The 24,241-nt window shown below is 66.8% G+C and overlaps 1 protein-coding gene across 2 annotated transcripts; it reads right to left on the bottom strand.

Moving 5' to 3' along the window:
* Window positions 1-15: 15 nt before the first annotated feature.
* On the bottom strand, window positions 16-24,155 carry ERBB3 (erb-b2 receptor tyrosine kinase 3). Of its 2 annotated transcripts, none has more exons than XM_056514936.1 (28): window positions 23,986-24,155; window positions 21,248-21,399; window positions 20,635-20,821; window positions 19,576-19,701; window positions 18,849-18,914; window positions 18,623-18,741; window positions 16,922-17,063; window positions 16,726-16,839; window positions 16,528-16,648; window positions 16,076-16,149; window positions 15,888-15,978; window positions 14,443-14,642; window positions 13,495-13,627; window positions 13,037-13,127; window positions 12,804-12,958; window positions 11,924-11,977; window positions 10,860-11,001; window positions 9,837-9,956; window positions 9,051-9,149; window positions 7,873-8,058; window positions 6,489-6,644; window positions 6,029-6,104; window positions 5,225-5,371; window positions 4,392-4,489; window positions 3,854-4,021; window positions 3,081-3,152; window positions 2,138-2,402; window positions 16-1,158 (listed from the first exon to the last, which is right to left on the bottom strand). In XM_056514936.1, the coding sequence occupies exons 1-28, from the start codon at window positions 24,077-24,079 to the stop codon at window positions 632-634; spliced, it is 3,975 nt and encodes a 1,324-aa protein (XP_056370911.1). In that variant the 5' UTR covers window positions 24,080-24,155; the 3' UTR covers window positions 16-631. The 2 variants fall into 2 exon arrangements, with proteins under 2 accessions (XP_056370911.1, XP_056370912.1); XM_056514937.1 differs by having other exon boundaries at window positions 3,854-4,018.
* Window positions 24,156-24,241: the final 86 nt, after the last annotated feature.

Raw genomic sequence — 24,241 nt, 5'->3', positions numbered from 1 at the left:
CAGCCCCGACGCTTTTATTCAAATTCCTTTATTTTCACTCATCTCGCGCGACCCCCGGGGTCGGGGGCGATCCCTGAGCGAGGGATCCCCCTCCCCACAACCGGGGCAGCCCCCGAAAAACCGGGGGAAACACCCCAAAAAGGGATCCCGGGGGTCCCCCCTGACCTCAGGGGAGGGGGGACACCCCAAACCTTCACTCAGCAGGGAATGGGGAAACCTGAAAATGAGTCTGGGGTCCTTCAGAAATCCCGCCTGACCTCGTCTGTTGCTCTGGGCGGGGACCCCCGGCCCCCCCGGGGACCCTCCGGGGACCCCAGACCCCCCCAGGGATTTGGGGAGCACCTTCAGTGAGTGGGGGGAAGAAAGTAAAGATGGGAGGGGGATCCAGGGGGGATCCAGGGGGTCTCCACCGCCCCCTCCCCACCTCGGCATGCTCAGGCTCGGCTCCCCCCCACCCAAAACACCGGAGGGGGAGGGCACAGAAGCCCCCCCAAAAGAGCTGAGACCCCCAAACCCCCTCCCTAACCCCGCTGCAGCTCATCCCCCAAGGGTGGGGGCGGGATCCTTCATATCAACATGAACCCCCCGATTTTTGGGGGGTCCCATGGCGGGTGTTGGGGGGGGGGGTCCCCTACGTCCGCTGAGCATCGGCCTTGGCGAAGAGGCGGCTGTGCCAATAATCGGGATTATCGAAGGCGCAGTCCGAGGCTTCCAAACTCCGCAGGGGCTTCATGCCGGGGGCGGGGGGGCTGCGGCAGCCGGGGCAGCGCGGCCCCAGCACCGCCTCCATCTCCTCGTAGCCCTGCTCCTCCTCCGGGGGGGTCGCGGGGGGGTCCCCCGCCCTCATGTCGGTGTAGCCGTGGTGCCGGGGGGGCCTCTCGGTGCCCAGCGAGCGGCTGAGCCGCGGCTGTTTGTTCATGTATTCGTAATCCTCTTCTTCGTCCTCTTCGTCATCCTCGGCCTCGTCACCGTGCGCTGTCCCCCCCCGGTTTTGGGGTCCCCCCGGCTCGGAGCCCACCTCCATGTACTCGTAGCCCAGCTCTTCCAGCGAGGCCGGCCGGGGTTGGGGGGCTCGGGGGGCGCCCCCCGGCCGCCGGTTCATGTACTCGTACTCCTCCTCCTCCTCCTCCGGCGGCGAGCGCCCCGCGGGGTCCGTGTCTGCAGGGGAGGGGGCGTCAGACATTGGGGAGGGGGCGTCAGACATTGGGGAGGGGGTGTCACACAGCGGGGAGGGGCGTCACACAATGGGGAAGGGGTGTCACACATTGGGGAGGGGGGGTCACACATTGGGGAAGGGGGCGTCACACAGCGAGGAATTGGGGAGGGGGTCACACATTGGGGAAGGGGGGGGGGTCACACATTGGGGAGGGGGGTCACACATTGGGGAGGGGGTCACACATTGGGGAATTGGGTGGGGGGGTCACACATTGGGGGGAGGGGGCGTCACACATTGGGGAGGGGGTCACACATTGGGGAGGGGGTCACACATTGGGGAGGGGGTGTCACACATTGGGGAGGGGGCGTCACACAGCGGGGAGGGGGCGTCACACATTGGGGAAGGGGCGTCACACACGGGCCAGGATCCCCCCGAGCTCTCCCGGGGACCCCCGACCCTCGGTTTGGGGTTTGGGGGGGGGGCCTCAGCCCAGCCCGAAATCCTAAATAATTACCCCTGAATGATCCCCCACCCCAACCTGGACCCCCACCCCAAAAAACAGGGGATGGACCCTCCCTAGAGCCACAGAGACCCCCAAATCCTGCGGGACGGGACCCCCCCAGACCCGACCCAGTGGGAAAAGACCCCCCCATAAGGACCCCCATAAATGGGGGGGAGCCCCCAGACCCAATCCAGTGGGACAGAACCCCCCCTCCCCAAGACCCCCAAGGACGGGGGGAGCCCCAAAACCCAATTCAAAGTGATGGGACCCCCTTCCCCAAGACCCCCAAGGACGGGGAAAGCCCCCAGACTCGATTCAAAGGACAGGATCCCCCCCTCCCCAAGACCCCCAAGGACGGGGGAAGCCCCCAGACTCGATTCAAAGGATAGGATCCCCCCTCCCCAAGACCCCCACGAATGTTCAGACCCCCCCCAGCCCCCAGGCAGCGATCTGGGACCCCCGGCAGGACCCCCCCTCACCTCGGAGGGCGCAGTTGGGGGTGACGTAGCCGTTGGGGTCCTCCTCGCTGCCGTCGGAGCCGGGGGGCGGCGGGGGGAGGCTCTCCCGCTGGGACAGGTAGGCGCTGTCCCCCCGCGAGCGGAGGCTGCGGCAGAGGCTCCCGCCCAGGGACCCCCCCTCACCCAGCTCCAGCTCCGAGGCGGTGCCGCGACCCTCGGACGACTCCGACACCGTCCGGCCCGGGGACTCCTGCCGGCTGCGCCGGGGGGGCCGCGACCCCCCGCCCTGGGGACAGCGGGGGTCAGGGGGGCACCCCGAACCTGCCCCGGGACCCCAAACCTGCCTGGGACCCCAAATTTGTCACGGGACCCCAAATCTGCCTGGGACCCTCCAGCCCTGGGGACAGCAGGGGTCAGGGGGGCACCCCAAACCTGCCTGGGACCCCAAACCAACCCCGGGACCCCCCTGTCCTGGGGAGAGTGGGGGTTAAGGGAGCACCCCAAATCTGCTCTGGGACCCCCCACCCTGGGGACAGCGGGGGGCAGGGGGTACCCCAAATCTTCCCCGGGATCCCAAACCTCCCTGCGACCCCAAACCCGCCCCAGGACCCCAAATCTTCCCCGGGATCCCAAACCTTCCCCAGGACCCCAAACCTCCCCGGGACCCCAAATCTGCCCCAGGACCCCAAACCCGCCCCAGGACCCCAAATCTTCCCCGGGACCGCCTCCCGGGGGACACTGGGGGTCGGGGGTGACCCCAACGCTGCCACCTCCCCCCTCCCTGGGACCCCCCCCCCCCCAACCTGAGGGACCCCTGCAGACCCCTCCCCGCTTCCTGCCACTCCTCACGGCCACCCCTGTCACCCCTTTGTGTCCCCTCTCTGGCCCCCCAGAGCCCCCCCGAGCCCCCCAGAGCCCCCCAGAGCCCCCCCGAGCCCCCCCCGAGCCCCCCGACCCCCGGTACCTGTCGGGGGCAGCCCAGGCCCGGCTGGTTCATGGGGATGTACCCGGCGGGGGCGCTCAGCAGGCTCGGGCTCTGCGGGGACACGGGGACAGGGGGCCACGGGGTTGGCACCGCGGGGACACCGCGGGGACACCGCGGGGACACGGGGACACGGGGACACGGGGACAGGGGGACACGGGGCTGGCACTGCGGGGACATAACGGGGACACGGAGACTGGGGAGCTGGCACCACAGGGACACCGCGGGGACACCACGGGGACACCACGGGGACACGGGGACAGAGGGGCTGGCACCGCGGGGACACTGCGGTGACATGACGGGGACACGGAGAGAGGAGCTGGCACCACAGGGACACCGCGGGGACACCGCGGGGACAGGGCAGAGCTGGCACCACGAGGACACCGTGTCACATCCCGGGACTCTGTGCCCCCATCCTGTTCGGTGCCACCTCCCAGTCCCCACTGTCACACCCCGGGACCCCCGTGTCACCTCCCAGGACCCGGTGTCACCTCCCAGGACCTTGTGTCACCTCCCAGGCCCCCATGTGACACCCCAGAACCGTGTGTGACACCCCAGGACCGTGTGTGACACCCCAGGACGCTGCGTCACATCGCAGGACCCTGCCCCATGCCACACCCTGGGACCCCCGTGTCACTTCCCAGACCCCAAAGTCACTTCCCAGTCCCCCGTGTCACCTCCCAGACCCCCGTGTCACCCCCCAGGACACCTCCCCCGAGTCCCCCCGAGCCCCCCGAGCCCCCCGGGGGTCTCACCCGGGCGCAGCTGCCCCGCGGGCGCTGCGGGTACAGCCCCGGCGAGAGGCCGAAGGGCAGCTCCAGCTCCTCCTCCTCCTCCTCCTCCAGCTCCAGCGTCTCCACCTCGTCCAGCTCCTTGTCACTGAGGGTGGGGGGCTCGGCGGGGGGCGCGGCCCCGCTCTCCTGCTGGGGGGGGGTCCCGGGTCAGGACTGGGGGGTTCGGGGTTTGGGGGGCTCACCTTGATCACCAGGTATGGGAGGGGGGGGGTCCCGGGTCAGGATTTGGGGGGTTCGGGGGGTCTGGGGGGGACCTCACCTCGATCACCAGGGGGGTCCTGGGTCAGGTTTGGGGGGTCTGGGGGTGTCTGGAGGGGGTCTGGGGGGCCTCACTTGATCATCAGGTAGTTTGGGGAGGTCTGGGGGGGTTCGGGAGGATTTGGGGGCTCACCTTGATGACCAGGTAGCTCAGGGGGGTCTGGGAGGGTTCAGGGGGGTCTGGAGGGTCTGGGAGGATTTGGGGGTGTCTGGGGGGGCTCGGGAGGATTTGGGGGCTCACCTTGATGACCAGGTAGCGCGGCGGGTCCCGCGCCATGCGGGTGAACTCGTTGGCGAGCTCCTTGAAGGTGGGGCGGATGTTCTCATCGATCATCCAGCCTGGGGGGACACGGGGACACGGTCAGGGGGTGGGGACACGGCGGGGACACGGTCACGGGGGTGGGGACACGGTCACGGGATTGGGGATACGGTCAGGGGTTGGGGATACTGCAGGGACACGGTCACGGGGGTGGGGACACGGCAGGGACACGGTCACGGGGGTGGGGACACGGTCAGGACACAGCCTGGGACAGGGCTAGGACATGGCCCCGGGATTGGGGACACAGCAAGGACCTGGTCCTGGAGATGGTGACACGGCCAGGACCCCCCCTGGGGACGGGGACAGGGATGGACACAGGGACAGGAGCTGGCCCCGAGGACAGGGACGTGGGCAGGACCTTCCTGGGGCTGGGGACAGGAGCAGGAATGGGGACAGGGCTGGGGACAGGAATGGGGACAGGGCTGGGGACAGCAGCAGGGACCTGCCACAGGGCTGGGGACAGGAATGGGGACAGGGCTGGGGACAGGAATGGGGACAGGGCTGGGGACAGCAGCAGGGACCTGCCACAGGGCTGGGGACAGGAATGGGGACAGGGCCAGGACCCTCCAGCCAACAGGGACAGCTCTGGGGACAGCAGCAGGACGCGGCTTAGCGCTGGGGACAGGGCCGGGACCCTCCTGGGAATGGGGACATCCCTGGGGACAGCAGCAGGACCCCGCCCAGCCCTGGGGACAGCAGCAGGACCCCGCCCAGCCCTGGGGACCCCCCGGGACCCCCCGCCGCCCCCCACTCACATTTGACCATCACCATGTAGACGTCGATGGTGCAGATGTGCGGCTGCGAGAGGCGCTCGCCCTTCTCCAGCAGATCGGGCACCTCGGCCAGGCGGATCCCGGCGTAGGGCTCGGCCCCGAACGTCATCATCTCCCACAGCGTCACCCCTGGGGACAGGACAGTGACACCGGGACACGGGGGGACAGCGGGGACACGGGGGACACCGGGGACACGGGGGACACGGGGGACACGGGGGGACACGGGGGATCCCCGCGTAGGGCTCGGCCCCGAACGTCATCACCTCCCACAGCGTCACCCCTGGGGACGGGACAGTGACACCGGGACACGGGGGACACCGGGGAGGACACCGAGGGGGACACGGGAGGACAAGGGGGACACCAGGGGACACCGAGGGACACGGTGGGGACACGGGGGTACAGCAGGGGACACCGGGAGGGACACCGAGGGACACCGGGGGGACACCGGGGGACATCGAGAGACACCGGGGGACACCAGGGGTACACGGGGGACAACGGGGGACATCGAGAGACGCCGGGAGACCACGAGGGGACACCGAGGGACACGGGGGGACACTAGGGGGGACACGGGGGGACACGAGGGGACACCGGGTGGGCACGAGGGGACACTGGGGACAGCGGGAGGGACAAGGGGAACACCGGGGTACAGCGAGGGGACACCGCGGGGATACGGGGGACACCGAGGGGAACAAGGGGGACACTGGGGGACACCGAGAGAGACAAGAGGGACACCGAGGGACACCGAGGGACACAGAGGGGACACGGGGGACACGGGTCTGAGCTCACCGTAGCTCCAGACGTCGCTCTGGTGCGTGTACTTGCCGAAGTGGATGCTCTCCAGCGCCATCCACTTGATGGGGGTCTGCGGGAAAAGGGGCGGTGGGACACGGGGACAGCGCGGGGACAGCGCGGGGACACGGAGGGGACACGGAGGGGAGGGGACACGGCGGGGGGAGGACGGGGAGAATAGAGGGGGTGGGACTCGGGGGGTGGGGACAGAGGGGATGGGGACACCCCTGGGTGCTGGGGACACTGGGGATGGGATCTGGGGGGTCCTAGAGGTGACACAGAGGGGATGGGGACACCCCTGGGTGCTGGGGACACTGGGGATGGGATTTGGGGGGTCCTAGAGGTGACACAGAGGGGATGGGACATTCCTGGTTGCTGGGGACACTGGGGATGGGATTTGGGGGGTCCCAGGGGTGCAGAACAGGTGACCCAGGTGGCATTTAGGGGATGCCCCCACCTTGACCTCGTTGTAGAAATACTTTTTGTCATCGGGGTAGAGCAGGTCAGCGATCCCAAAATCGGCCACCTGCACCTGGCTGGGAGACTTGAGCAGAACGTTCCGGGCAGCCAGGTTCCTGTGCACCATGCGGTGCTCCTCCAGGTAGTACATCCCCTAAAAAATGGGATCCAGGTTGGGGTGCTGAGGTGATTTTTGGTATTTTCAGTATTTGTCATTTATTTATTTTGTGTATTTATTATATATATATATATTATATTGATCCAGGTAATACATCCCCTAAAAAAAATGGGGATCTGAGGGTGGGTTTTATCTTTTCTCTATTTGTTATTTATTTATTTGGTGTATTTATTTTATATATATATTCTGTTGATCCAGGTAATACATCCCCTAAAAAATGGGATCCAGGTTGGGGTGCACCTCCTCCAGGTAATCCATCCCTTAAAAATTTGGATTCAAATCGGGGTGCTTCTCCTCCAGGTAATACATCCCCTAAAAATGGGATCCAGATTGGGGTGCTTCTCCTCCAGGTAGTACATCCTCTAAAAAAAATTGGGGATCTGAGGGTGGGTTTTATCTTTTCTCTATTTGTTATTTATTTATTTTTGGGTTTTTGGTCTTTTCTGTATTTTTTTTCTGTATTATTTATTTTGTAAACTTTTTTATGTGTATATTATATGGATTCAGGTAGTACATCCCCCGAAAAAATGGGATCCAGCATTTCTAGGACTGAGAAAGACACTGACAGGAAACACCCCAAAAACCCTTCACTGTGTCTGAATTTCAATTTTTAAAAGAGAAAGGCACCAACAGGAAATGCCTCAAAACCCTTCCCCCTGTCGGATTCTCAGTTTTTAGGACCAGAGCAAGATCAGAGCAGGACACTCCCAAAAAACCCTTTACCATGTCTGACTCCCAATTTTTAGGACCTTGGCCACCCTCACTGACCTTGGCCACCTGAACTGACCTTGGCCACCGTCACTGACCTTGGCCACTGTCACTGACCTTGGCCACCCACACTGACCTTGGCCACCGTCACTGACCTTGGCCACCCTCACTGACCTTGGCCACCCACACTGACCTTGGCCACCGTCACTGACCTTGGCCACCAGCACTGACCTTGGCCACCCGCACTGACCTTGGCCACTGTCACTGACCTTGGCCACCCGCACTGACCTTGGCCACCCGCACTGACCTTGGCCACCTCACTGACCTTGGCCACTGTCACTGACCTTGGCCACTGGCACTGACCTTGGCCACTGGCACTGACCTTGGCCACCCTCTCTGACCTTGGCCACCCACACTGACCTTGGCCACTATCACTGACCTTGGCCACTGTCACTGACCTTGGCCACCGTCACTGACCTTGGCCACCGTCACTGACCTTGGCCACCTGCACGCACCAGTTGAGCAGCAGCTGCGGGCTGATGCTGCCGCGGTTCTTGCGCACGTACTCGAGCAGCGAGCCCAGCGGCAGCAGCTGCGTCACCAGCTGCAGCTGCGGGCCCGGGCAGATCCCCAGCAGCCGCACGATGTACGAGTGGTCCAGGCTGCCGATGGCCAGCATGTGCTGGGGGGGCACGGTCAGAACCCGGGGGGGCACGGGGAGTGTCCCCGGGTTCGGGGGGACACACCCAGAGCACCCCCAGAGCACCCCCGGGATCCAGGGGGACACACCCAGAACACCCCCGGGTTCGGGGGAACACACCCAGAGCACCCCCGGGATCCAGGGGGACACACCCAGAGCACCCCCAGGATTCAGGGGGACACACCCAGAGCACCCCCGGGTTCAGGGGGACACACCCAGAGCACCCTCAGGATTCAGGGGGACACCCTGAGCATCCCCAAACCCGCCCCCGGATCCAGAGGGACACACCCAGAACACCCCCGGGTTCGGGGGAACACACCCCGAGCATCCCCAAATCCACCCCCGGATCCAGGGACACACACATGGACACCCCCAAATCCACCCACAGCACCGGGGGGACACCCTGAGCATCCCCAAACCCACCCCCGGATCCAGGGGGACACACCCAGAGCACCCCCAGGATTCAGGGGGACACCCGGAGCACCCCCAAACCCGCCCCTGCATCCAGGGGGACACACCCGGAGCACCCCCAGAGCACCCCAGGATTCAGGAGGACACTCAGAGCACCCCCAGAGCGTCCCCAGAACACCCCCAAACCCATCCCTGGCTCCAGAAGGACACCCAGAGCACCCCCTGAACCCCACCCTGCCCCAGAGGGGACCCCCAGAGCACCCTCAGATCCAGGGGGACACTCAGAGCACCCCCAAACCCCAGGAGGACTCCTGGAACTCATCCTGAACCCCTCCTGTGGCCCCAGAGCACCCCAAATCCATTCCTCGCTCCCAGGGGAACCCCCAGAGCACCCCAGGGCACCCCCAGCCCCTTCCTGGCCCCAGAACTCCCCCAAACCACCCCCAGAGCCCCCCCAACCCAGCCCCTGGCCCCACAGGGATCCTGGAGCACCCCCAAAATTCCCTCAGACCCCCCCAGCCCAATGGGGACCCCAAAATTCCCGCAGACCCCCCGGCACTCACGTCGGTGACGGCGTGGAAGGATTGCTGCCCGCTCCAGTCCTGGATCACCTTGATGCTCACCGGGATCTTGATGGAATCCCCGTCCGGGATCCAGATACCCTGCGGGGATTTATGGGATGGGATGGGATCAGTGGGATCAGTGGGATCAGTGGGATGGGATCAATGGGATCAATGGGATGGGATGGGGTGGGATGGGATGGAATGGGACGGGATGGGATCAGTGAGATCAGTGGGATCAGTGGGATCAATTGGATGGGATCAATGAGATCAATTGGATGGGATCAATGGGATGGGATCAATGGGATGGGATTTGGGATGGGATGGGATTGATGGGAGAGGATGGCATCAGTGGAATGAGATCAATAGCATGGGATCAATGGGATCAGTGGAATAGGGTCAATGGGATGGGATCAATGAGATCACTGGAATGAGATTTGGAATGGGATCTATGGGATGGGATCAACAGGATGGGATTTGGGATGGGATCAGTGGGATCAATGGGATCAGTGGGATCAATGGGATGGGATTTAGGATGGGATTTGGGATGAGATCAATGGGATCAGTAGGATCTATGGGATAGGATCAGTGGGTTGAGATTTGGGATGGGATTTGGGATGGGATCAATGGGATCAGTGGGATCTATGGGATGGGATCAATGGGATGGGATTTGGGATGGGATCAGTGGGTTGGGATTTGGGATGGGATTTGGGATGGGATCAGTGGGTTGGGATTTGGGATGGGATCAGTGGGATGGCCCCCCAGCCCCTCCCCAACCCCCAAGCCCACCTTGTGCACGGTGCCGAAGACCCCCGAGCCCAGCACCTTGAGGCGCTTCAGCTCCGACTCCTTGAAGATCCGGGCCAGGACCTTGTTGGCTTTTTCACTGGGATCCAGCGGCTCCAGGCTCTGGGGGGACAGGGAACGGGAACGGGAACGGGAATGGGAATGGGAACGGGAATGGGAACAGGATAGGGACAGGGAATGGGAACGGGAATAGGGACAGGGAATGGGGACAGGGAATGGGGAATGGGAACGGGAATGGGAATGGGAACGGGAATGGGAACGGGAATAGGGACAGGGAATGGGGACAGGGAACGGGGGAATGGGAACGGGAATGGGAACGGGGACAGGGAATGGGGACAGGGAATGGGAACGGGAATGGGAATGGGGATGGGAATGGGAATGGGAACGGGAACAGGGACAGGGACAGGGACAGGGACAGGGACGGGGACAAAACAGGTTCAGAACAGAGATGGGGATGGAGCAGGATAAGAACAGGAACAGGGATGGGGACAGGAACGGACACAGGAATGGAGCAGGATGGAGACAAGGACGGGAAAGGGAATGGAAACAGGAACGGGGACAGTGAAAGAGAAAGGAACAGGGACATGGGCAGGGGTAGGGACAGGGATGGAACGGGAGCAGGGACAGGGACAGGAAAAGGGGACAGGGACGGGGACAGGGACAGCAGCACAGCAGGACAAGGATGAAGAGTGACTGGGATGGAAGCAGAGATGGAGAGGGGCGGGGACGGGGCTGGCCAGGGCCGGACACGGCTCCGGCCCGGCGGGACACAGGACCGGGCTGGCCCCGCCCCTCCCCTTCCCCGCCGTCCCGGGGCCGCTCCCGGTCCCTCCCGGTCCTTCCCGGTTCTCCTCCCGCTTTCTCCCGGTTTCTCCCGGTTCCCCTCCCGGTTCCTCCCGGTGGCGCTCCCTGTTTCTCCCGTCCCTCCCGGTTCCCCTCCCGGTTTCTCCCTGTCCCTCCCGGTTTCTCCCGGTCCTCCCGGTCCCTCCCGGTCCCGGCGCTGACCTCGCCCCGCTCCAGGTAGCGCCGCATCGCGCGTTTCTTCTGGATCTTCTTGCCGCGCCAGTAGAGCAGCGCCAGCAGCACCAGAGAGCACGAGAGGAAAACGGCCCCGACCACCATGACCGCGATCAGCGTCGGGGCGCGCCTGGAACGGGACCGGACCGGGACCGGACCGGGAACGGGATGGGAATGGGAACGGGAACGGGATGGGAATGGGAATGGGAACGGGATGGGAATGGGAACGGGACGGGAACGGGAACGGGGGCGGGAACGGGATGGGAACGGGAACGGGGGCGGGAACGGGAATGGGAACGGGATGGGAATGGGAACGGGATGGGAATGGGAACGGGAACGGGAACGGGAACGGGATGGGAATGGGAATGGGAATGGGAATGGGAATGGGAATGGGACGGGAACGGGAATGGGAATGGGAACGGGAACGGGAATGGGGGCAGGAACGGGATGGGAATGGGAACGGGAACGGGACCGGACCGGGACCGGACCGGGAACGGGATGGGAATGGGAATGGGAATGGGAACGGGATGGGAATGGGAATGGGAATGGGAATGGGAACGGGAACGGGACGGGAACGGGATGGGAATGGGAACGGGAACGGGGGCGGGAACGGGGGCGGGAACGGTAATGGGAACGGGATAGGAACGGAATGGGAACAGGAACAGGATGGGAACGGGAATGGGAACGGGAACAGGAATGAGACAGGAACGGGATGGGGACGAGAAAGGGACGGGGATGGGAACGGGGATGGGGACAGGGACAGAAACGGGACCGGACCGGGATGGGAACGGGATGGAAATGGGGATGGGACGGGACAGGATAGGGATGGGGACAAGGACGGGCACAGGGTTAGGGTCCCCGCAGCCCCTCGGGGTCCCTGTAGCCCTTCGGGATGTCCCCACACCCCCCGGGATGTCCCCACACCCCCCGGGATGTCCCCGCCCCCCCCGGGATGTCCCCGCACGCCCCGGGATGTCCCCACACCCCCCGGGATGTCCCCACACCCCCCGGATGTCCCCACACCCCCCGGGATGTCGCCTCCCCCGCGGTACCTGGACACGGGCAGGGGGTCCCCCAGGCAGTCCCGCAGCAGCGGCCCCACACAGCTGTGGGGAGGGACACGGGGGTCAGCGCGGGGGGGAGACCCCCCAATTTCACCGCAACTTGCGTCCCGCGGGGTCCCCAAAATGCCCCCAGTGATGCCCAGGACCCCCAACCTGCTCCCTAAAGAGATTTTGGGACCCCCACGCTGCCCGGGGCCCTTTCACCCTGCCCCAAATGATACCTCAGGACCCCCACCCTGCTCCCTAAAGAGATTTTGGGACCCCCACCCTGCCCTCCACGGGGTCCTGGGAACCTCCACCCTTATCCCAGTGGGGTCCTGAGCCCCCCACCCTCCCCGTAGCCCCCCACCCTGCCCCAAATGATGCCCCAGGACTCCCACCAGGCCCCCCATGATGCTCCAGGACCCCCACCCTGCTCCCCAAAGAGATTTTGGGACCCCCACCCTGCCCGGGACCCCCCCACCCTGCCCCAAGTGATGCCCCAGGACCCCCACCATGCTCCCTAAAGAGATTTTAGGACCCCCACCTTGCCCCTAAGGATGCCCCAAGACCCCTGCCCTGCCCCAAACGATGCCCCAGGACCCCCACCCTGCTCCCCAAAGGGATTTTGGGAACCCCCATCCTGTCCCCAGTGATTTCCCAGGACCCCCACCCTGCTCCCCAAAGACATTTTGGGACCCCCACCCTGCCCGGGACCCCCCCACCCTGCCCCAAACCATTCCCCAAGACCCCCACCCTGCTCCCCAAAGGGATTTTGGGACCCCCATCCTGTCCCCAGTGATTCCCCAGGACCCCCACCCTGCTCCCCAAAGACATTTTGGGACCCCGCCCGCCCCGGTGCCCCCGGTGCCCCCCGGTGCCCCCGCACCCCCGGGTGCAGTTCTCGTGGCAGGGCCGGCACTCGCGGCTCCCGTCCGGGTATTTGTAGATGGGGCCGCGCTCGCCCAGGACCCCGTCGGGACATCGCTCCACGCAGTGCGGCCCGTCGCGATAGTGAGCGCAGCGCGTGCAGGTGTCGGCGCCCTGTGGGGGGGGGTCGGGGGGGTGTGACAGGGCTGGGGACAGCGCGGGGACGGCGGGGGCGGCGCGGGGGGGCCGTACCGAGCCGTTGCAGGTGGCGCCGCCGTCGATGCGCTCGCACTCCGGGTGGCACTCGGAGCATTCCCCGTCCTGCGAGAACTCGCGCGGGTCCCTGCGGGCGGCGGGAGGGGTCACCGGGATCGCGACATGGCCGGGGGGGGGGGTCACCGGGATGGCGACATGGACGGGGGGGGGTCACCGGGATCGCGACATGGCCGGGGGGGGGGGGTCACCAGGATCGCGACATAGGGTCACCCTGACAGTGTCCACCCCACCCTGGGGTCCCTCTTTCAGTGTCCACCTCACCCTGGGACCCACCCCCCCGCCCACCCTGGGGCTGATCTCCCACCCCACGACCCCTCCCCAGTGCCCACCCAGGTGGCCTCCACATCCCCCGTGCCCCCCGTGACCCCGTGTCACTCCTTGTCCCCAATGTCCCCCGTGCCCCCCGTGCCCCCCGTGCCCCCGTGCCCGCTGACCCCTCGCTGAAGCGGCAGGTGGACACGCAGACCCCCCTCCGGCTGTAGTAGCGGCAGGACAGGCACTGCCCGGGCCCCGGCCCCCAGCAGCCCTCGGCCGAGCACAGCGGGTCACAAACCTTCCCCTCTTGCTCTGCGGGGACAGCGGGGTCACCGCGGGCTGGGGGTCACCCCCATGGGGTCAGGGTGGGGCTGGGGGTCACTCATGGGGTCAGGGTGGGGCTGGGGTCACCCATGGGGTCGGGGTGGGGGTCACCCATGGGGTCAGGGTGGGGCTGGGGGGTCCCCGGGCTCTCGGAGGGGTGGGGGAGCTCAGCACGGGCTCTGGGGCTGCCCGAGGGGTCCCAGAGGGTCCCACACCCCCTCCCTGGTGGGACAGATTGGATGGGGGAGGGTCTCAGTGCAGGATCTGGGGGTCCCGGTGTCCCCCTCCCCATGGGACGAACAGTGGGGATATCTCGAGGGCTCCATTTGTCTCCGTGTCTCCCTCCCTTTGGAACGCCCCGCGCCCCCTCTGATGGGTCTGGGGGCGCCCAGGAGGTCCCGGGGGGGGGGTCCCACGCCCCCTCCCTGCGGCAAGGACGAGGGTTCAGTGTGGGGTCTGGGGGTCCCCGTGTCCCCCTCCCCATGGGACAGACAGAGGGGTCCCTGTCCCGGTGAACCCTCCCCATAGGACGGACGGGGGGGTCTCAGTGGGGTCTGGGGGCGCCCAGCAGGTCCCTAGGGGTCCCACGCCCCCTCCCCATAGGACAGACGGAGGGGTCTCAGTGCTGGATCTGGGGGTCCCGGTGAACCCTCCCCATAGGACAGACGGGGAAGCTCAGTGTGGGGTCTGGGGGTCCCGGTGTCCCCTCCCCATGGGACGGACGGGGGGGTCTCAGTGGGGTCTGGGGGCGCCCAGCAGGCGCCGGGGGGTCCCGCGCCCCCTCCCCAGCCCTGCCCACGCACGGCACTTGCTGCGGGGCCGGTTGTTGCGGATGTCGAGGTCGGCGCGGCTGCGGCTGAGGCGCGCCCAGTGCACGGTGTGCAGGAAGCAGAGCCGCCGGTTCTCCGTGATGTACACGCGGCCCGCGCTCACCTCCCGCAGCGAGCGCAGCCCCAGCGACGTCACGTTCTCGTTCTTCATGATCAGCAGCGAGAAACCGCGGCTGGGGGGGGAAAGGGGAGTTCGGGGAGCCGGGGGGGCTCCGGGAGTGAGGGGGTGCTCTGGGGGCCGGGAATGTTCCGGGAATTGGGATGCTCCGGGAGCCGGGGGGGCTCCGGGAGTGAGGGGGGTGCTCCAGGAGCTGGGGGTGCTCCGGGAATTGCGGGGTGCTCTGGGGGTGCTCAGGAAGCCAGGAAATCCTCCGGGAATCGGGGATGCTCCGGGAATTGGGATGCTCAGGGAGCCCGGGGAGCTCCAGGAGCTGGGGGTGCTCTGGGAATCGGGGGTGCTCTGGGGGTGCTCAGGAAGCCAGGAAATCCTCCGGGAATTGGGGATGCTCCGGGAGTGAGGGGATGCTCCGGGAGCTGGGAATGCTCTGGAAGCCGGGGAATGTTCCGGGAATTGGGATGCTCCGGGAGCTGCTCCGGGAGCCGGGGGTGCTCTGGTGGTGGTCAGGGAGCCAGGAAATCCTCCGGGAATCGGGGATGCTCCGGGAATTTGGATGCTCTGGGAGCTGGGGGCGCTCCGGGAGTCGGAGAATGAACCCAGAGTGAGGGGATGCTCCGGGAGCCCGGAGCTGCTCCTGGAACCGGGAGATGCTCCGGGAACCAGGGAATGCTCCGGGAGCTGCTCCGGAAGCGAGGGATGAACCGGGAACCAAAGGATGAACCGGGACCGGGGGGATGCCCCGAGAAGGAAAGGACCCTCCCAGATACTCCAGGAGCTGCTCCGGGAGCCGGGAAATGTTCTGGGATTGAGGAGATGCTCCGGGAGGGAGGGAGGGGATCCAGGGACAAGGACACGGGGACGGGGAGCGCCGGGATGAGCGGGATCCAGGGATGGAGGGATGCGGGATTGGGGAAAATGGAATTCAGGGATTGGGGAAAACCGGGAATTCGGGAATTGGGGAAAAAGGGGAGTTCAGGAATTTGGGGAAATGGGCAATTCGGGAATTGGGGAAAACAGGGAATTCAAGGAGCAGGGAAAACGGAATTCAGGGATTGGGGAAAACGGAGAATTCGGGAATTGGGGAAAACCGGGAATTCAGGGATCGGGGATGTCGGGGGAGGCAGGAATTAGGGAAAACGGGGAATTCAGGGATTTGGGAAAACGGGAAGTTCAGGAATTGGGGAAAACAGGGAATTCGGCAACTGGGGAAAACGGGGAGTTCAGGAATTAGGGAAAACGGGGAATTCAGGGGCCGGGGATGCCGGGGAGGGTCCCGGGACACGCGCCGGGGGCTCCTCACTTGTAGAGGCTCCGTCCCCCGATGGTCTCGAGGTTGGAGAAGACGCTGAAGTTGTGCATGTGCTTGGGCCAGGACTGGATGTTGAGGTACCCTGCGGGGACAGCGCGGGCTCAGCGCGGCCCCGGGGGTCCGGGGGGGCTCCAGGGGGGTCCCGGGGGGGCTCCAGGGGGGTCTCAGCCCCTCCTCACCCGTGATCTCCCGCACGGTCCGGAACACGTTCAGCTTCTCCGGGTCCAGCGCCGAGATGTTCCGCCAGGGGTCCCTGTGGGGCCGGAGCGGTCAGCGGGGCTGGGCCGGGGTCTGCACCCCCCAAATCCCCCCTGAACCCCCCCCAATCCCATCCCTGAACCCCCTAAATCACACCTCTGAACCCCCCAAATCCCCACACCTGAACCCCCCCAAACCCCTCCCCCTGAACCCCCCAAATCACTCCTGAACCCCCTAAATCCCCCCTGAACCCTCCAAACCCCTCCCCCGAACCCCCCAAATCCCCCCCTGAACCCCCCAAACCCCTCTGAACCCCCCAAATCCCACCCCTGAACCTCCAAATCACCCCTGAACCCCCCAAACCCCTCCCCCGAACCCCCCCAACCCCCCCACGAACCCCCAAACCCCCCCGAACCCCAGTCCCGCCCCTCACCCCTCCAGGCCGGTGATGAGGAAGTCGAGGTTGCCCAGGATCTTGGTGCAGTTGACGAAGGTGTCGATGTTGCTGGAATCCACCGTCTGGTACTTGCTGCCGGCTCCGGTGCCCTCGCAGGCTGTGGGGGGCGGGCAGGGGGTTCGGGGGGGGGTCCCAGGACACCCGCAGCCCCCCCAGGACACCCCCGGGCCGCACCTTTGGGGCACAGCCCCGCGCAGGGCTCGCAGATCTTCAGCCCGTTCTTCTCCACTTCCATCTTGTCGTTGGGGCAGGCGCGCACGCACGAGCTCTGATCCACCACGAAATTATCTGCGGGACACCCCCGGGGTCACCTCCAGCCGCCCCAAATCCCCCCCCGGAGCCCCCCAGAACCCCCCAGGTCCCGACTCACGGGGGCACTCCCGCACGCAGACCCCCCCGTACTGGTACTTGGTGTCGGGGTTGGGCTCCAGCTGGAAGGTGAGCTTGTTGTAGATGAGCGGCTGCGGGCACAGCGGGACGCACGAGCCGCTGTCGTTGAAGTGGCGGCAGGCCTGGGGACGGACGGACAGATGGACATGGGGATGGACAGATGGACATGGGGATGGACACAGGGATTCACGGAGGGACAGACAGAAGCATGGATGGACAGATGGACACAGCCATGGGCACAGCGGGACGCAGGAGCCGCTGTCGTTGAAGTGGCGGCAGGCCTGGGGACGGACAGATGGACAAATGGACATGGGGATGGACATGGGGATGGACAGATGGACATGGGATGGACAGATGGACATGGGATGGACACAGCCATGGGCACAGCGGGATGCAGGAGCCGCTGTCGTTGAAGTGGCGGCAGGCCTGGGGACAGATGGAGAAATGGACATGGGGATGGACATGGGGATGGACAGATGGACATGGGATGGACAGATGGACAGATGGACATGGGGATGGACACAGGGATGGACACAGGGATGGACACAGCCATGGGCACAGCGGGACGCACGAGCCGCTGTCGTTGAAGTGGCGGCAGGCCTGGGGACGGACGGACAGATGGACATGGGATGGACAGATGGACATGGGGATGGACACGGGGATGGATGGAGGGACAGACAGAAGCATGGATGGACAGATGGACACAGCCATGGGCACAGCGGGACGCACGAGCCGCTGTCGTTGAAGTGGCGGCAGGCCTGGGGACAGATGGACAGATGGACAGATGGACAGATGGACAAATGGACATGGGGATGGACAGATGGACATGGGATGGACAGATGGACAGATGGACATGGGGACGGACACAGGGATGGGTGGAGGGACAGACAGAAGCATGGATGGACAGATGGACACAGGGATGGACACAGCGGGACGCACGAGCCGCTGTCGTTGAAGTGGCGGCAGGCCTGGGGACGGACGGACAGATGGACATGGGACGGACAGATGGACAGATGGACATGGGGATGGACACAGGGATTCATGGAGGGACAGACAGAAGCATGGATGGACAGATGGACACAGCCATGGGCACAGCGGGATACAGGAGCCGCTGTCGTTGAAGTGGCGGCAGGCCTGGGGACGGACAGATGGACATGGGGTGGACAGATGGACATGGGATGGGCAGATGGACAGATGGACAGATGGACATGGGATGGACACAGGGATGGACATGGGGATGGACACAGGGATGGATGGAGGGACAGACAGACGCATGGATGGACAGATGGACAGATGGATATGGATGGATGGACAGACACATGGATGGATGGATGGATGGACGGATGGATGGATGGATGGATGGACGGACGGACACATGGATGGATGGATGGATGGATGGATGGACGGACGGACACATGGATGGATGGATGGATGGATGGATGGATGGATGGATGGATGGATGGATGGACAGACACATGGATGGATGGATGGATGTACGGATGGATGGATGGATGGATGGATGGATGGATGGATGGATGGATGGACGGACACAGCGGTGGACGGTTGGGCACACAGTCGCACGGACACACGGACAGGTGAACACAGGGGCGGACAGCCAGCCAGCCAGACACACAGCCAGCCAGCCGGACAGACAGACGGACACACGGACAGCCGCACGTACGAAGCAGTGCGTGCGCAGGGGCCCGGTGCAGCCGCCCGCGCACTCCTCGTGGCAGCACTCGTTGGGCGCGCGGCCGAAGCAGCGCCCGTTGCACTGCGGGGCGCAGATGGTCTTGGTCACTGCGGGGACAGGGGGGTCGGGGGGTCAGGGGGTCATCGGGGGTCACCGGGGGTCACCGGGGGGGCTGGCCCACCCCCAACCCCCCCCCCCCGAGCCCCGTACCCACATTTCTGGCAATCCTCAGGGCCCGGCCCCCAGCAGTGACCGCCGCAGCTCTCGTGGCACGGGGCACCTGTGGGACAGCACGGGGGTCACCCCAGAGGGACCCCAAAAACAGGGGGGAACCCCAGAGGGACCCCAAAAACGGGGGGGAACCCCAGAGGGACCCCAAACACGGGGGGTCACCCCAGAGGGACCCCAAAAACACGGGGGAACCCCAGAGGGACCCCAAAAACAGGGGAAACCCCAGAGGGACCCCAAAAACAGGGGGTCACCCCAGAGGGACCCCAAAAACGGGGGGAACTCCAAAGGGACCCAAACACAGGGGAGACCCCAAACCCAGAAGTGGCCCCAAACCCAGGGACTACCTCAAGCCCAAGGTGACCCCCATAGGGACCCCAAAACCAGGGTGACCCCAAAGCCACCCCAAACTCAGAGGAGTCCTCAAACCCAGGGTGACCCCAAAGGAACCCCAAAAGCAGGGTTCACTCCAAACCCAGGGGTCACCTCAAACCAAGTGGTCACCCCAAAGTGACCCCAAACCCAAGGGTGACTCCGAAGTGACTCCAAACCCAGGAGTGACCCCAAAAACAGGGTTCACCCTAAACTCGGGTCAGCTCAAAACCAGGGGTCAACCCCAAAGTGACCCCGAACCCAGGAGTGACCCCAAAGCCCCACTGTCCCCACGCACAGCCCTGTCCCTGTCCCTTTCCCCCATCCCCGTCCCCACGCACAGCCGTGCCCGTTGTCCCTCACGAGCGGCTCCAGCCGCGTGTCCCTCATGATGTCCCTCCACTCCACCGTGTCCACGTGGCACAGCTGCGCGTTCTTCTCGATGTACACCCCCCCCGCCAGGATCTCTGCGCGACAGGGGGTCACAGGGGTGACGAGGGGGGACAGCCCGCCACGTCCCCAGCTCCCCGCGATGTCCCCACCCCGCCATGTCCCCACCCCGCGGTGTTCCCTCTCCACCATGTCCCCAAGTCCCACACGATGTCCCCAGCTCCCCATGCTGTCCCCTCCCCATGGTGTCCCCACCCGTGCTGTCCTCCCCGTGCTGTCCCTGCGTCCCCCCGTGTCACCCTTGTGTCCCCCCCATGTCCCCCCGTGTCCCCATATCCTCCCGTGTCCCCATGTCCCCCGTGTTCCCCTGTGCTGTCCCTGTGTCCCCAACGTGTCCCCGTGTTCCCCCCGTCCCTCTGTGTCCCCGTGTCCTCCCCTGTCCCCATGGCCCCCGCGTTCTCCTGTGTCCCTCCCGTGCTGTCCCTGTGTCCCCACCGTGTCCCCACCGTGTCCCCGTGTTTCCCCCGTGTCCCCTCGAGCTGTCCCCTCTCCCGTGTCCCCGTGTCTCCTTGTCTCCCCCGTGCTCTCCCTGTCCCCTCCCGGTGTCCTCCCCGTGTCCCCGTGTCCCCCCTGTCCTCACATGTCCTCCCCATCCCCTCCATGTCCCCCCGTGTCCCTGTGTCCCCCATGTCCCCGTGTCCCCGTGTCCCGCTGTCCCCCCATGTCCTCCCCATCCCCTCCATGTCCCCCCGTGTCCCGCTGTCCCGCTGCCCCCCCCGTGTCCCTGTCCCCATGTCCCCATGTCCCCTGTCCCCCCCTGTCCCCTGTCCCGTGTCCCCGTGTCCCCGTGTCCCCCTGTCCCCCCATGTCCCCGTGTCCCCCTGTCCCATGTCCCCGTGTCCCCCTGTCCCGTGTCCCCGTGTCCTCGTGTCCCTGTCCCCTGTCCCATGTCCCCCTGTCCCGTGTCCCCTGTCCCACTGTCCCCCTGTCCCCGTGTCCCCGTGGCGCACCCGTGAGCTGGTTGAGCCGCAGCTGCCGCAGCGCTTGGGTGTTGTTGGGGTTGTAGTTGAGCAGCACGAAGAGCGCGAAGCGATCCTCGTAGAACTGCGTGCCGCGGATGACGCGCAGGTTCTGCAGCGGCAGCGCCGCGAACACGTTCATGGCGATCAGGATGTAGCCGGTGACCTCGCGGATGGTCTGCGGGGACCGGGGACAGGGGCTGGCCACGGGCACGGGGACAGGTGGCCAGGTCACCTCCGAACCGGGCACTGGGCTGGCCACGGGCACGGGGACAGGGTGGCCAGGTCACCTCCGAACCGGGCACTGGGCTGGCCACGGGCACGGGGACAGGTGACCAGGTCACCTCCGAACCGGGCATGTCCCCCCCTGGCTGGCCACGGTGGCCAGGTCACCTCTGAACCGGGCACTGGGGCTGGCCACAAACACGGGGACAGGGTGGCCAGGTCACCTCCCAGCTGGGCATGTCCCCCCCCAGCTGGTCATGGTCACCATGTCACCTCCAAACTGCCATGTCCTCCCCTGGCTCACTGCAGCACTGTCCCCTCTGTGGTCCCTGTCCCCTCTGTGGTCCCCGTCCCCCCTCAGTGGCCCCCCGTGGGTCACCTGGAGGAAGGAGAGGTCCTGGCTGTGGTCGATGAGGACGATCTCCAGGTTGCCCATGACGATCTCGCAGTTGTTGTACATCTTGTGCAGGGTCTGGTACTGGTGCTGCGCGTCCCCGGTCACGCTCAGCCCGTTCAGCGTCCCCGCGCACACTGCGGGCAGCGAGGGTCACCGGGGCCACCGGGGCCACCACGGCTACCGGGGCCACCAGGGCCACTGGGGCCACCATGGCCACCAGGGGTATCACAGACAGCAGGGCCACCAGGGCCATCACAACCACCACAGCCACCAGAGCCACCAGAGCCACCAGAGCCACCAGAGCCACCAGGGCCACCACAGCCATCACAGACAGCAGGGCCACCAGGGCCACCCCTGCGTGGCCACAGCACCTCCTGCACGGTCACTGCAGTGTCTCCTCCCAGCTGGCCCTGTCCTGCACATGGTGGCCGCGCTCATGACCCCTCAAAGACGGCTCTGTCACCCCTTCAACGGCCATGTCCCCACCTCAATGTCCCTGTCCCCTCCATGGTGGCCCTGTCCCCTCCACGGTGGCCCTGTCCCCTCCACGGTGTCCAGGTTATGGCAGTGCCCCCACGATGTCCCTGTCCTTTCCACGATGTCCTCGTCGCCTCCACGCCACCCTGCCCACGGTGTCCGTGTCCCCCACCGCTCCCCACCGCCCCCAGCGCTGTCCCCGCCCCGGGTCCTGCCCCGTCCCGTCCCCTCCGGTCCCTCCCCTCCCTCGCGGTGCCCGAACCGGCCGGGCGAGCCTTGCGCAAGGCGGGCGCCTCGGGCTCGGCCCCCCCGCCCCGCCACGCCCGCCCGGACTTCGGCCCCGCCGCCGCCCCAGGGCCGGGCCCGGGACACCCCCGGTCCGGGGGCGCGGGGTCCCGCGGGGGCGCGGGGCTCGGTGTCCCCCCCGCCCCGCTCTGTCCGTGGGCGCACAGAACCCCCTTTGTGCGCGGGGCCCCCTCCCCGGCCCCGCACAAAGCCGCGATTGTGGCGGGCGGGATTGAGGGGGGGGGTCTGAGCCCCCCAAACCGGGACCCCCGGGGGCACCGAGGGGTGCGGGGCCCCCCCAGACTCGCAGACGTGACTCAGGCCCCGGCGCGGGGGGGGCTGCGGTCAAAGGCGGCTTTGTGCGAACCGGGACCCTCCGGGGGCGGCGGCGGAGCTCGGGGCACGCACGGGCCGGGCCCCCCCGCCCCGGCCGGGCTATTTGAGCAGGGAAGGGGCTAAAAAAAGGTCCCAGCTGCGATGGCAGCGGCACGGGGAGGGAGGGGGGGCCGGAACAGGGGGTGTGCGACCCCCATGGAACCCCCCGGAGTGCTGGGGGCAGCGCCCACCCGCTGCTCCCGGATCACCGGGGGAATCATTAACGGGGAATCATTAACGAGGGTCCCACGGGGGGATTTTGGGCGGTGCACCTGCCCGGGGTGGGGGTGGGTGGGGGGCGATGCTGGGGGTCCCCCCCGCATTCCCCGGGCGCCGCGGCGGCGGCGGGACCGGCGTAATCAGCGCGGGGCCCCGCTGGCAGCTCCGGCACGTCCCCGCTATCAGCCGCGTGCCACCGCGGCCCCCGCCGCCAGGAATAGCACCGGGGAACCGGGGGGGGCACCGGGAGGGGCTCGGAGCGACCTCCTGCCCTCGGCCCCCGGCACAAAGGGGGCTGTGTGCGCCGGGCCCCGGTCCCGAACAAAGGGGGCTCTCAGAGACGGGGATTTGGGGGTGCAGCGTTAGGGCCGCTCCCCTCGCTGTCCCCAAGGTGTCCCTGAGACCCCCGAGGTGTCCCCGAGCCCCCCCAGATGTCCCCGAGCCCCCCCAGATGCCTCTCCCGCCGGGGGATCCGCAGCCCGTGGGTGGCACCCGAGGCGTCGCCGGTGGCACATGGAGCGAGGGGACACAGCCAGGGGTCCCCCCGTGTGTGCCCCCCACCCCGGGCACCCCCCAGGTACCCCCGGGCACCGGCGGCGTTTTTGGGGTGACGCCGGCCCCACCTGCGCGTCCAGCCCTCGGTGTTTTTCCTTTGGGGATTGAAAAACAACTCCCGGGCGGCCGCGGCCCTTCCGGGGTGCCGGGGGTGCGGCGCGGGCAGGGCCGGGAACCCGCCGGGGGTCCCCCCTGAAGGATCCCCCCCGGCCCCCTCGGGGGTCGCGCCCGGATCCCAAAGGCATCGCCGGGACCCGGCCCCGCAGCCTAAAATTAGCCCGGGCAGCTGCGGGGCCGCAGGTGCCGAGCGCGGGAGGGGGAACCGGGAGCGGGACAGAACCGGGGAGGGGGTACTGAGAACGGGACCGGGCCAGGGAGGGAGCACCGAGCCCCGGGATTGACCCCCGGGAATGAACACCGAGCGTGGGACCGACCCCCGAGACGCCACCGAGTCCCGGAAAATGGCACCGAACCCGGCACCGAGCCCGCGAGGGGTCACCGAGCCCCAGCCCCGCCCGAGCCGCAGTCCCGGGGGGGTTTCGGTGCCGGTCCCGGCGATCCCGGAGCCGTGGGGTTCCCTCCGGGACAGCGCCGGGGGAACCCGGGACGCCCCCACGGGCGAGAATTGCCGGGATAGGACCCGGGTCCGGTACCGGCGGAACCGGGACAGCGGCACCGCCGGGACCCGGAGCGCTCCCGCGGTCGCCGCCCCTCCCGGGACCCCCGCGCGTTCCGGTGTTTCCTCGTTTCCCCTTTTCCCGGTCCCGCGGCGCAGCCCCGGTTCCGCCGGTGCCGGTGCCGGTGCTCACCTGCCTGCGCGGAGCCGGGCGCGGGGGCGCGGAGCAGCAGCGGCAGCAGCAGCAGCAGCGCCCGGGGCCGCTCCCGGTGCCGGTGCGGCTCCATCGCGGCTCCCCGGTAGCGGCGGAGCGGAGCGTGCCCGGGAATGCACCTGGCGCGGGGCCGCGGGGCGGGCGGGGCCGGGCGGGGCAGCGCCGGGGATTTGGGGGGGGGGACACCCCGCTTCCCTCCCCGCCCCGCCCCGGGACCCGCCCGCCGCGCCCGGGG

Source organism: Oenanthe melanoleuca, linkage group LGE22 (genome assembly GCF_029582105.1).
Source record: "Oenanthe melanoleuca isolate GR-GAL-2019-014 linkage group LGE22, OMel1.0, whole genome shotgun sequence".
Classification (NCBI taxonomy): domain Eukaryota; kingdom Metazoa; phylum Chordata; class Aves; order Passeriformes; family Muscicapidae; genus Oenanthe; species Oenanthe melanoleuca.
This window is presented reverse-complemented; position numbering and strand designations above follow the sequence as displayed.

Excerpts from the sequence above, each read along its gene's own strand:
- ERBB3 (XM_056514936.1), bottom strand. The coding sequence starts at position 24,079 with ATGGAGCCGCACCGGCACCGGGAGCGGCCCCGGGCGCTGCTGCTGCTG. Across the intron at positions 16,150-16,527 it reads CTCATCACCGGCCTGGAGGG|GGACCCCTGGCGGAACATCT; the intron begins GTGAGGGGCGGG and ends CCGGCCCCACAG. Across the intron at positions 6,645-7,872 it reads GGTGCGTGCAGGTGGCCAAG|GGGATGTACTACCTGGAGGA; the intron begins GTCAGTGACGGT and ends CCCATTTTTTAG.